This window comes from Rhinolophus sinicus, chromosome 17 (assembly GCF_057876585.1).
Source record: "Rhinolophus sinicus isolate RSI-liver-muscle chromosome 17, RSI-T2T, whole genome shotgun sequence".
NCBI lineage: Eukaryota > Metazoa > Chordata > Mammalia > Chiroptera > Rhinolophidae > Rhinolophus > Rhinolophus sinicus.
The window spans coordinates 125940276-125953731 of record NC_142517.1 but is presented as its reverse complement, the minus strand read 5'-3'; the positions used below and the strand labels follow the sequence as shown (position 1 = coordinate 125953731).

Genomic DNA, 13456 nt, shown 5'->3' with positions numbered 1-13456 from the left:
TTTATTGTATTTTTCCCAATAGTTAAAAAAAAAAAAAATTCATTCAACACAAGGGAGTCTTAATTATCTGTGGGAATATAGTGTTGTGACAAGTGACTGATATAAGATCCATACAACTAATTTTAGTTTTATTTATTTTCTGCATGATAGTAAGATTTTATTAAAGAAATTCACAAGTTGCAGTTGAAATAAATTTTAGTTTTTCTGGTTCCATTCTCTTAGCCTAGCTTTATATAATAATTAAATAATTTCCATATAATTTGTCCTTTAACTAAACAGTTGGAAATATTTTGCTGTTTCCATTTTCCTACTGGGTAAATTAAATATTTTAAGTAACCTGCTTGAGAAAACACAAGCTAGGATGTGACTCCATTAAAATGAAAAAAGAACATTTTCACTAAACTTACTATGGAATGAAATGACCAATTTCCTAAGGAACGTGGCTCTGCTAAAGGGGGCCTGAGAATATGTGTATGTGGAAGCAGTAATTTTCATCCTGTGTTCCTAGTTTTGACACTAAAGTTAAGGTTGACAGTTTGTCTCTCACTTTGTCCTGTTGCAATACATTTATTTCTGCATTGACATACTAAAGAGAAAACTAGTTTATGGGTAGTTAGATGGTGTTTAAATTTATTTCAGTGCAAACTGATAGCCTACTTGTACCACTGGTAGAAACAGAACTGTACGTACTAGTCAGGTTATCAAGCCAGATATTTTCAATGATGGTACATAAGAAATAGTTCAATTACAACTGGTGTTAAAGTAGCTTATTTGCATTAATTAATGCAAAAGAAGTTTGGTATATGAAAATATTTTTTCACAAAGAGTGCATCGTCAATGAGTTTGGTACTTCAATCCGCAGTATATTGTGGTGCAAGTTACATGTTAAATATGAGTAGTTGAAAAACTACTGCTATGGGATGTCTTTAAAGTGAAATTTTTCATTACAGACAACACTGAATTCTAAGAACAACTTGAAGGCAGTTTGTTCTATGATGATCGTTCATTTATTTAACAAGGAATATAAGAGAAAATGATTTGTTCTGCTCATTCAAAAATCTGCTATATAATAAAGTATATTCTTCTCCTACTGGCTGTTATTAATATGCAGGACAGTTAGATTATATCTGAGGCACAATAGTCCTACATGAGAAACGATGCCCAGGCAATATCTGGTGTGCTGTCTGCTTTTAAGACTTGAGTCATCAGCCATTCATTTTCTTAAACAAAATAATTGTATCAAGTGAAAACATGTTTATCTCATACAATCTCTTATTAGGTTGGCTGCTTTCATAGTATGCTGACAATATCCTATTTTAATTTAGGTTGAATACACTATTGAATTCAGAGTGAATGCACCAAACAAATAACCAAACAAATATCCTATTTTGTTTTTTCCAAATGGGAAGCCTACTAGACCCAAATAAAGCAAGAAAAAGTAAAACTATAACTTGACTGTATTCTGTGTGGGAATAGCATCATGACGCCTGAAAGCTAACATTATAACTAAATTGGTTTTGTGCCAGATCATCTGTGTTCTCTTTAACAAGTTTATGTTTATTTGTTTTATATATTATTTAGCATAAATAAACTCAAATGTTAAGGAACACCTAAACTTTATCTTCCTTAGCAGCATCTTATATTTTCTCTCCCCATTTTGAATATTTTATGTCTGCCAACTTACCGTAATGGTGACACAATGAAATAATCCTCCTACATGGTTCTTCTATGAGGTAACAAATTAAAATGATGTTTGCATGTTTGGAATCTGTAAGATCTTTCTTTCAATCCTCGTTTTACTAGTTGTGTTGTGCATCATGGATGGATAATACCTTAAAATTTATGGTGAGCATTAAGTGAGAAAACAAATGAAAGTAGACTAAAGTACGGACAAATATTAATTGTACCTTTAATTCCCTCCCATATTCATTTTCCCTTTCAACCAATACTTGTTCACAAAGCCTTTTTTTAATACAATGTTTTGAAAAAAAAAATTGTAGACCTGCAGCTTGTAATTTTGTGAATTTCATTTACTGCGTTGGAGTATTCTATCTGATAATCTACTTCTTCACTACATAATAAAGATATATATATGCATATATATACATACACACACGTATATATGTGTATATATACATATATATGTATATATGTATATGTATGTATATATGTACACAGTATATATGTATGTGTTACAACAGAATCACTACTCACTCGTTTTCAAAAGTATTTCGTTATTCTAGGATGTAATTGGCATCATTGTAACACTTACTTCCAAAAGCTACAAATGTCCTTTCGCCTCTGTCATCTTTTCTCTCACTGGCATTCTTTCATAAACGGTATTTACTCAGAGAATTGCTTCCTTATAGGTTAGTTCTCCTAACTGTTGGGGTCAGTGGCACATCCATAATCTTGCTTTAAATATTCTCCAGGCCATGAAAATACATACTATTTATACCAATTTGGTAGTTCAACTGAAGTGCAAAGAAAAAAAAAATGTTTGGCACTCAGAGATACAGACCTTTGGTTTAAATTACTAACGTACCCTGTTCTTTTTTCTTCTAAGTGTAACTCTTCTTGACATGAATCCCCATAGATGTCTTAGGTAATAACTGATATTCCAAGAAAATAAATTGTGAAAAACAGCTAATGGGGAAGGGGATTTACATTTTTAATCTGATATATTAGATCATCTTTACAAAATGAAATCTCTCTTAACTGTGGTAATCACAATTAATTCACACCTACTCCTGTCAATAAATCTTTAGATGGTGGCTTAATAGGTCTTTCAGAAATGAATCTTTTGCAAAGCTGGAGTCATACTTCTTGTCTTAGCTTCCTGAAAGAGTATGCAGAAAGATAAAGTCACAATATGAGTTGTAATCAGACAGATGTGGGCTCAAATTATATTTGTCTCCTACTTAAATTTTTATTATATGTAAGAATACCTTAAATTTGGTACACTTGCTGCATTTTCTCAGCTATATTTGTCCCTTCAATGTCTAATTCAACAGTTATCTTTTCTATGATGCAATCTTGAAACCAAAAAGATTAACTGCTTCTTGTAAAGTCTATAGGTTTATAATGTGTGAGTTCTAATTTAGCCGTGACCTGCAACACAATCCACCAAGATAATATAATGTTTCTTAACCTTGTCACCCCGACTGGATCAATGGCTCCTTGGGGACAGGGATCACACTTATAATGGTCTTTGCATTTGAGAAGGCACTTAACTTATGATCATAAACATAATTAGTATTCCATAAATGTTTATAAACTGACTGATAAACAACATACACTGTGTTTTCCCGAAAATAAGACCTAGACAGACCATCAGCTCTAATGCATCTTTTAGAGCAAAAAAATAATATAAGACCTGGTCGTATATTAAAATAAGACCGGATATGATATGATATGATATGATATGATATGATATGATATGATATGATATGATATGATATGATATAATACCATGTACCTTATGTAATATCATACATCATATCATACCGGGTCTTATATTCATTTTTGCTCCAAAAGATGCATTAGAACTGATGTTCTGGCTAGGTCTTATTTTCGGGAAAACACAGTAGGAATAAATAAAAATTATCAACTGATACTCTATTCTATTTTATTCTATTTAAAAAAATAATTTTTATTTTCACAATATTTTTTTGTTTTTTGGTTCATTTTTCTTTTTTTAATTTTTATAAAATGTATTGGGGTGACACTGGTTAGTAAAATTACATAGGTTTCAAGTGTACAATTCTGTATATGTCACCCACATATCACATTGTGTGTTCACCACCCAGAGTCAGTTCTCCTTCTATCATCACATATTTGATTCCATTTACCCTTATCTACCACCCCCTTCCCCTTATCCTCTGGTAACCACTAAACTTTTGTCTGTGTCTATGATTTTTGTTTGTTTGTCTTGTTCCTTTGTTGCTTTCAGTTTTATATCCCATGTATCAGTGAAATTATATGGTTCTCGACCCTTTCTGTCTGACTTATTTCACTTAGCATGATAATCTCAAGATCTATCCATGTTGTCGAAAATGGCAATATTTCATCTTTTCTTATGTCAGGATAGTATTTCATTGTGTACATATACCACATCTTCTTTATCCAATCATCTGTCAAAGGTCACTTTGGGGTCTCCATGTCTTGGCCACTGTGAATAATGCCACAGTGAACATAGGGGTATGTACACGGTTTGACAATTAAGTTTGCAAAATTGTCGCAACAATGTTGCTAACCTTTTTTTCATATCAGAGGTGTTATTCATTATGAATTTGTACCAACTAGACAAACAGTTAACCAAGTTTAATACACAGAAATGCTGAACAGGCTGCGTGAAAAAGGTAGAAGACCTGAACTTTTCGCCAACAATTCATGGCTCTTGCATCACGACAATGCACCAGCTCACACGCCACTGTCTGTGAGGGAGTTTTTAGCCAGTAAACAAATAACTGTATTGGAACACCCTCCCTACTCACCTGATCTGCCCCCAATGACTTCTTTGTTTACCTGGAGATAAAGGAAATATTGAAAGGAAGACAGTTTGATGATATTCAGGACATCAAGAGTAATACAATGACAGCTCTGGTGGCCATTCCAGAAAAAGAGTTCCAAAATTGCTTTGAAGGTTGGACTAGGTGCTGGCATTGGTGCATAGCTTCCCAAGGGGAGTACTTTGAAGGTGACCATAATGATATTCAACAATGAGGCATGTAGCACTTTTTCTAGGATGAGTTCATGAGCTTAAATGTCTGTCTTCGTATATCTTCATGAATAAATGTTCTCAGATTTTTTGGGTAGATACCCAGAAGAGGGACACAATCTTTTTTCCTTTCCTTTCCTTTCCTTTCCTTTCCTTCCCTTCCCTTCCCTTCCCTTCCCTTCCCTTCCCTTCCCTTCCCTTCCCTTCCCTTCCCTTTCCTTTCCTTTTTTCTGATAGTGTTTAGTGGTGCAGTGTCCATGTCAAAGAGGTTGCTTAACAAGCATTTAATAACTAATGAATTAATAAAGTTAGTTTTCATTTACAGAGCATGGATTCCACCATTCTGGACAACTTCCACGCTTTGCTTGTGTTCAAGTTCTGGCAGGCCTTAAAATCTTAAAACGTGACTTTTTTCCTTTCTTCCAGTAATTTTTCAGGCTATGTCTACATTGCTGTACAGTGAAACTTCACTATTTGCGGATTCTGCATTTGCAGATATGCCTACTATCTAAAATGTATTTGTAACCCCCACTGTGCTTTCTCTGTCCTTCCCAGACATGTGCAGAGCAGCAGACCCTTTGCGTTGCGTGGTGTACACTTTCCCAGCTGAGATCACACAAGACAATGTTTTGCCTTCTTGCTTCAGCTTTCATGTTGTAAATTCATGTCCCTTTCGCGATCTTTTTAGTACTGTGTTTTGCACATGCTGGTGCTTTGTGTTGATCATTTTGCTGTTTAAAACACTTCCCGAGCATAGTGCTGAAGTGTTGCTATGTAATTTTCCTAGGTGCAAGAAGGCTGTGATGTGCTTTCAGGGAAACTACATGTGTTAGATATACTTCACTCAGGCATGAGCTATTATGTTGTTGGCCATGAGTTCAATATTAATGAATTAGCAGTATTAAATATTAGGTACAGTGTCTTTAAAAATAAACATACATGAAACAAGGTTATGTATTGATTGGTTGGTGGAAATGTGACCAGAGGCTCGCAGAACCTAACCCTGTATTTCTCCCAGGACCAATGGTTCAGTATTTGCCAACTCAGTGTCTATGATGGCTTATAGAATATAACTACAGCTAATAATGAGAATTGATTGTACCACTCTTAGTAATAAACATTTAGTAATCCACTCCTTCTTGGTGTTTCTAAAGTAATGTAGAGATGATGGGGATCAGATTGCATTCAGGATCTTATGTTGCTTTATTTACCTCCCCAAAAATACCTTTTGGCATCATGAGATTGAATGATTGGACATCTACAGGCCAGCTTCCAAGATAAAGCTATGATCAAGAATTTAAATATTATATCTCAGTTTTGCCCTATTCCCACTACCTTTGCCATAATTGTTCACACTCTGTAACAAACAGTGGAATATCTTTTGCAGAGATAGGATGAATATGTGAATTTTGACTATGAAATGTTTTTGTCCCCAAGGATCTCATCAGTAGCTCAATCTGGCTTTTATTATGCAACAGCCAATCAATATAGGAAATGACTGTTTCTAACCTTTAGTGACTGCAGTTTTATCTTCTCATCGTGAAACAAGACCTACCTAGCCAATGTAGTAAAGTATCCTAGGATAAGAAGAAATGAGGAATGTTTGAAAAAGAATAGAAATGTTACCCAAAGGGGAGGGAGGGAGGGAGGGAGACAGAGAGACAGAGAGAGCGAGAGCGAGAGCGAGAGCAAGAGCGAGCGAGCGAGCGAGAGAGAGAGAGAGAGAGAGAGAGATGCAAATTAACACAGAGTGAATTTAGACCAGTGTGCCTTAACACAGATGTTCACTAAAGCTAAATTCAATTTTCATTGAAAAATTCCCCTTTTAAAATTTCTGCAACACTATGCAAACAAATAAACAAAAGAGGAACCTCTACCTCTAACCCTGGTCAAGATTCCCTCTACCTCATAGTCTGTGTTCTGATATGGGCATAGAATGCTATTTTAATTATGGAAAGTTACAGAACAAGATGTATTTGTGTTCTGCTGGGAGCACATACACACACACTGGGAGTACACACACACACACACACACACACACACACACACACACCGAAGAGTGGATTTAGAGGAAAGAGTGCTAAGGTTGGAGTAAATGGCTAGGATCTAATTACCTATAGATGACAAAATGCTGGTTTTGTAGGACACCTGTCCATGACATTGAGATTCTACATATTACTTCAGCTACGGGTTTGCAGACAAGTCAGGGTTAACTTCTCATTGTTGTCTTCCACCTCAATACACTGGCTGAAAGAAGCAAATGCTGGGTTGGGCTCAGCACTACAAAACAAAAAGTAGATTTATATATGCCCCTCTCCAAATCACATCATTTGGAGGATATCTGTTTATACATTGAGAAGAGCCAGCAATCTCTATAATAAATATTATAGAAAGAGACCAAAATTCAATGGTTATATCCAGTTTTGTCTCAGTGATTGTTTTGGGCTGCTTTGATCAAAAGAGTAATAATGCACAGGAACTCTTTCTCTCCAAATGGATGTGAGCCCATACTTCAGGTACAGTGTATTAGGTGATTAGCAGATGGGATGAATAGTCTCCTTTAACCCATTATCTCATTTACACATTTGTCTGCTTTGAAGATCAAGTGCTTATTTGGCAATTTGCTTTGGCAACAGAACTTTCTGAGATGAAAAAATATATCCAAGTATATTTGTAGAGGTGGTCACATTTCTCATCTCTGTCAGCTATAGTAGTAAATTCAAGGTTTAAAATTTGTATTCAGTATGGAATTGTATAGAATACAATGTGAATGTCATAATAGACACTAGGACTTATTTTTGCTCCTACAACTCAATAGTGAAGGCAATCTCAGATTTAATAGTTATTCCAAAAGTAATAAAGCTTCACTGTAAAACCTCATGTTATAACAAATGGGGGAAGGATTGTAATTGCAATGCAAGGAGAGACCGCTAGTATTGCTTTACCAAATATGTGGTTAATCATGTTTAATTGAAGCTATTATTGCAGTAAGAAGAAATAACAATTTGACTTCCAGAGAGTTTTAGTTGCAGTATTATAATATTTGTGCAATGTGCATCCACTACTGGAATAAAAGAAGCTTTTTTATAATTGCATGCTGAAAATAGAAGTATCAATAGAAGTTCTGTAAATCTTGAAAATAATAATATAAGTTAATACAGCTAGATAGAGAAACATTTTCTTCACCAGACCCACATAGCTTATAGAAAAATAATTTTCACTGAAATGGAACATATTCATCATTTCTTTCCCTAACCTTTCTTTTGCAATTTTCCTTATTTACTCTGTATTCCACTATTTCATCATCTCTAATTAGTAAGAACCAAAATGTAGAGATATCTTTGCATCATCCACTATGGTCCTATCTTTGGGATTTAATGTCACCCCATCATGGGTGCTGTGATCCTTGGGAAGTTGGCCATTAAAAAGGAACAGGGTTCTTTGTAAAATAGTACTAGCATTACCTGGAAGATCACATACTTACAACCAGCTATTTAATACATGATTTTCAATTACTACTATGAAGGATTTGGGGGTGCTGGTATACCTTTGTACCCACCAGTAAACACCTCAACCTGTAGGAGTGTTTCCCCATTATGATTATTACTTCACAAATATTGATTGCATGTTGCATGCAAACTCATTGTATTAGGTAATGTGGAGGACGCACAGGTATATACAACTGGACCTGAAAACATTCTAGCAGGAAAAAGAGACATGTACTTAAAAGAGTTATATAGTTTATGCTACAGAGTGAGAAGTGTCCTAACATCAGAGTAAATCACTGTTAGAGAGATGGATTTCATTTGAGGGCATCAGTATAATCTCTATGCAGAGGCTGTATAACAAGGAAGGAGAATTTCCACCTAAGTTAGGGTAGGATGTCCTAGAAAAAGAAAACAAACAAAAAAGAAATGAGTAAAATTCAGGACCTACAGGGGGAATTTGTCTAACATGATTGAAGTATGGGCGAGGTAATGTGAAGTAGTGGATGATAAGGATGGAAAAGCAAGCTGAACCCTAAATACCCAAATCCTTGAACACTGATGAAGCAGTTTGGACTTTATTTTATAGGCAATGAGGAATTACTCAATATTTTGAAGAAGGTAGCATCGTAATTGCAATTATACTAAGTATAGATGCATTGAATAAGGGATGGTCAGAAGAAGGGTTTGAGGCTATTGCACTTAAGTATGGCTGAGAGAAGGTAATAAACTCCAGAATTACACTGTTTCCCATTTTGATTTCTCGCAAACCAATTCTTGGATTTCCTGGAACTTGATAAGACCATATATACACATTAAGATAGAGCCTTTATTTTTAAACTCTTCAATAACACTCTCCTTTTTTAATTTCAGATTTTTCATTATTCATATACTGCTTCATATGTGATTTACAACATACACACTAGGTAAGTTCTTTGATTTTTGGGTTTTCTTGAGCCGTTGTCCAACTACATTATTGTAGATGTCAATTTGTTCATGTAAAAATATTTCCCTTTTTTCAAGGGAAGTTTGGGAGTTAAATCCCCCAGAAGTAGAGGACTCCATCTTGCAGTATGCAGCCTGGGGTGCTCAAGGGCAGCAGCTGGTAAGCACGGGCTTCGGTCTGCACCAAGTACTCTGAGCCTGGCCTTGTAAAAAACGTGTGCAGGAACCACTTTCTTGTAAAAATTGTCTTGTTTTCCTTGATGTTTTCTTATTTCCCTTTATATCTTCTGTCTAGTAGTCTCATTTAAGAATATATAAAATAATACTAGTATTATTTTATCAATTAATTTAAAAAGAGTTTTTCGAGTAATGGACGATTAAACTGCTAATTAATCATGGAATCTAGAAGAGAGTCAATCCTACTAGGGCCTAGCTCTGTGACATTTCCCTGATAGCATGTTGTCAAGTTTATTTATTCTTGAAGTATTGTTCAGAGTAAAAACTGAAGACAGAAGTCTACAGTTGACAAGACTCTCTTAAGAGAAGATTTTTAAAATAATATTTTGCAATTATCACAAACTCAGAAAGAGAATTATTGATTTATAAAACAGTTTGAGCAACACTGTATTGTTTGTTGTATGTGACTCATGGTGCCCATATAACAACTTCAATGGAATACTGCTTGGGAAGCTGTAATGCTTGCGTATTCGGCATGAGCACCCTCAAATGTACTCCACATTACCAAATTGATCTCTCAATCATGTCAGTTTTAATACTCTTACCAGCAACAGTGTGAGAGTTCGCTTTGTTCCATATCCTCAACAACACCTGTTTTGTTCACATTATCATATTATTTGTTAATACTGATATTATTATTTCTTCCATTCCAAATTTTATGCTTTCTCTTTTATTAAAATCTCACCCTAGCTGCACTATGAAAGTGTCTAGGTAAAGTGGTTTTCTTTTTTTGTTGTTTTGTTGTTGTTGTTGTTTGGTTTTTGTTTTTGTGGGAAGATTTTTAAAAACATTCTATTCCAGTTATAAGATTGTGTTACATTTATTTTCAAATTGGTTTTGGTAATTGATACATTTCTAAAAACTGATCTTAACTAAATTTCCAATTTTTGCATAACATTTTTATAACTTCTTTAGTATTGTTTTAATATTTTCATTTGTATTAATATTTTTTCTTCTGTCCTAATATTATTTATAAGTATTTTTCTCTTTTTTTCATGATCAGCTTTGGTTGATATTTGTAAATTTCACATTTGTCTTCTCAAAAAGCCAAATTTTAGATTTATTTGATCCTTTCTATTATATTATTAGTGTTTTCATTGTCTTTTGTAATATAAGCACTGAAAACTATAGAATTTTCTCTAAATTTTATTTAGTCTTCATCCAATAGGTTTGAGAGTAATATTTTAATAGTATTTAATTTGAATATTTAAAAAAATTTCATTATATGTTCTTATTTCAGGTGGGTTATTCTAAGGTTTGTTTTTAAACTTGAAAAATGTAGAATTGGTTTTAAAACAATTTGCAGAGTTTAGAAACAGATCTTTATAATAGTGACTTTGCAATTGATAGCATTTGATTTAGGGCTTAATATAACTTTTACAAATGTTTTCCATGTCATAGGAACAGTGTTTTATATGTACCTATTAGATCTCTTAATAATTATATTTTGAAGTCTTTTATTTCCTTAGCAGTGATAGTGTGTATTTTCTTTAGTGCCCTATCAGTCCTGCATTATATAATGTGAATTAGGTTTTGAAGAGTGAAAGGTATTAAATGTTAAATAAATCCTACAGCAAATTGAAATGTTTGATACCCTTATCAATATATGTATCTTATTTGTCTTTAATAATTCTGATTGACCAACCCTAACTATAACCTTTAACAGTTTTTTTAACAGAGGTTAAAATCCTGATATTTTTAAAAATTAGAACTGCTGCATCAAGAGAAGCAGGGTGGGCTCAAGTCTGTTTCTTATTTCCCATAAGCCTCAATTTTCTCATATGTAAAATAGAAATACCCATACCACCATTTCATTATGAAAAATATTGGGGAAATATAACATTTCATTTAATAAGACACATTTATTATTTTATTCTTCTTTATAAATCTAAGAATACTTTCTTAAGCTAATTGGTGAAATAGGGAAGTGGTACTAGATATTTTGTATCACAAGAAGGCTGTAGAATAATACACTGTTCCTAAATTATACTTCTTTTCATTGGAAAATCTTCTGGACCCTGAAATATTCTGAAAGTGAATATACCTGAGATAGAATCTCTGCCAGTGGTTGGTCATGTGACCTTGTCCAAGTCATTTTCCCTCTTTGCATGTCATTTACATCAGCAAAATGAGGGCATTTGATTGTGTTTCTTGGGCTTTTCCATTTTGCATTCTATATAACATAATTCTATCATATTCTGATTTTTTTAAACTAAAATAATTTAATTTTCTTTTTGTAATTTTCAAAATGATTGAGACACAAAAAAAGGGAGAACATAAAGGTAGAAAAGAGTTAAAAAGTAATAACTATGACAGATTTTCTTCATTTTTTTAAATCATAGTTTGCCACTCAGAAATATTTCCAAAGTCAGCTGTACAACAGATTATTATTTTGGCACAGGGAAACACGTTTTTTCACATGCAAAAACAACTTTCATTGTGTGAGGGTGGATGTGTTCCTTAAATACCAGGGATGCCAAAAAATATATATACAAGTAAATATTTCAGTCAACGTTGCTCAACCAGTAGTTAGCCGTAATCAGAAGTGTCTGGACACTGATGGTAACCACTTTGAGTACCTCTTGTAGTTGCAGAAGTCAAATGTGACTTGTATTCATCTTTTGTTATCAGTATATATTAAGTATTACAATTTTAATACAATTTTCCTTTCTTAAAATGTGTATACATTTTTTGGCACCCTCTACATGTAAACTAAGTGTTAAGTGTAATATTAAAACAAGAAACTACTTAAAATATAGAAAAGAATCAACTGTAAAATAAATGTTTACCCCTGGTCTTAATTCCCCACATGCTTAATATGATTTTATGGACTCATACTAAAGGGACATTGAGAAAACCAAGGTTTACCAAAAGTAATGAGAGAAGCATACACAAAGTTGCCAGACATTATACTGAAAGCTGCTTAAACAACTTTATGGTTACGTTTCAAAATGAAATCCTATATAAAACTGTATTCATGGCCATCCATATCACTAAATTGTTAGATACTTGAGTTAATAATTATGAAGAAAACAAACCAGTGACAATCTGAAGTCTAGCTGAACAGAACTCCCATAACTAAGGATATAAAGAAGAAGTCATGGTGAGACTGGTTGGAGGTGCAGAGACAAAATGGGCTGGCCCTACAACCACATGTGGTGGTTGACCATCAGAAGGAATACCTTTGGGGCAGAGGTTCCATTGGAGAAACGAGGGGCCCCAGCCCCATACCAGCTCCTCAGTCCAAAGTTCCGATGCCAGGAAGGGGAAGCCTTGCTATGTCTGCTGTGAAAGTCAGCAAGAATTGCACTGAACTGGGTGAGATGGAGGACTGCAGCAAATCTGGACATCCTCTTAAAGGGCCTATACATATATTCACTAATTCATAGGCACTCACCCTGCACGCTGGCAGAGGGATGGTGACGCAGGAGGTGTGAGAGACATACAGGGAGAAAGTGAGTTGTGTGGCTCCAGGGCAAGGACTAGAGGGGCAGCCACCATTTTTCCTGTGTAGCATCCTCCTCCTGCGCAGCCAGCAGGTTGGCGCCATCATTCCCGTGTTGAGGCCTATTCCATATGGCTAAATCTGAATCTACATGGTTAGCCTCCCTTGCTCCAACATAGTAACTCCCTGGGACACTTCCCAACCCAACTTATACAATGCCAGAGGCACATTCTCAGCCAGCAGCCAGCGCCACCCACATTGTTTTCTTTCCTGGACAATTTTTGGGGATCTATGGGCCCCAGACAGGCAGCAGCTGTTTTTGGTGTGCTCTGAGACTTTTGCTGAGTAGCTCCAAACTCAGCACTGGCACCAAACTAGAATCTATATTAACCTGATAAACACCATATATCCCACCCTGGTAACTCCATGAGTCCCCCACCTCAATTCTTGAATAACACACAAGGCTTTCTCAGTGGCTGATCCTTATGGGAGCCAGCAGGTGTCAGCAGGCATCAGGGTGCCCTGGGCTTTTTGCAGAGCTACCACAGGACCAGCACTGGTGGTAGTCATTTTCGGTTCACAAGGTAGCCTCTCCCATGCACCTGCAGGTCCAGCACAAGGAGA

At 34.9% G+C, this 13456-nt stretch overlaps 1 protein-coding gene across 3 annotated transcripts in view; it reads left to right on the top strand.

Annotated features, from left to right (window-relative positions):
- The window catches only part of DPP10 (dipeptidyl peptidase like 10), a 1313078-nt gene that overhangs the window by 1170611 nt on the left and 129011 nt on the right, over positions 1 to 13456 (top strand). For all 3 annotated transcript variants that reach the window (XM_074335439.2, XM_074335432.2, XM_074335443.2), the window contains exons 6-7: positions 9079 to 9131; positions 9229 to 9310. In XM_074335439.2, the coding sequence (XP_074191540.1) occupies positions 9079 to 9131; positions 9229 to 9310 (135 nt within the window). The remainder of the gene's footprint in view (positions 1 to 9078; positions 9132 to 9228; positions 9311 to 13456) is intronic.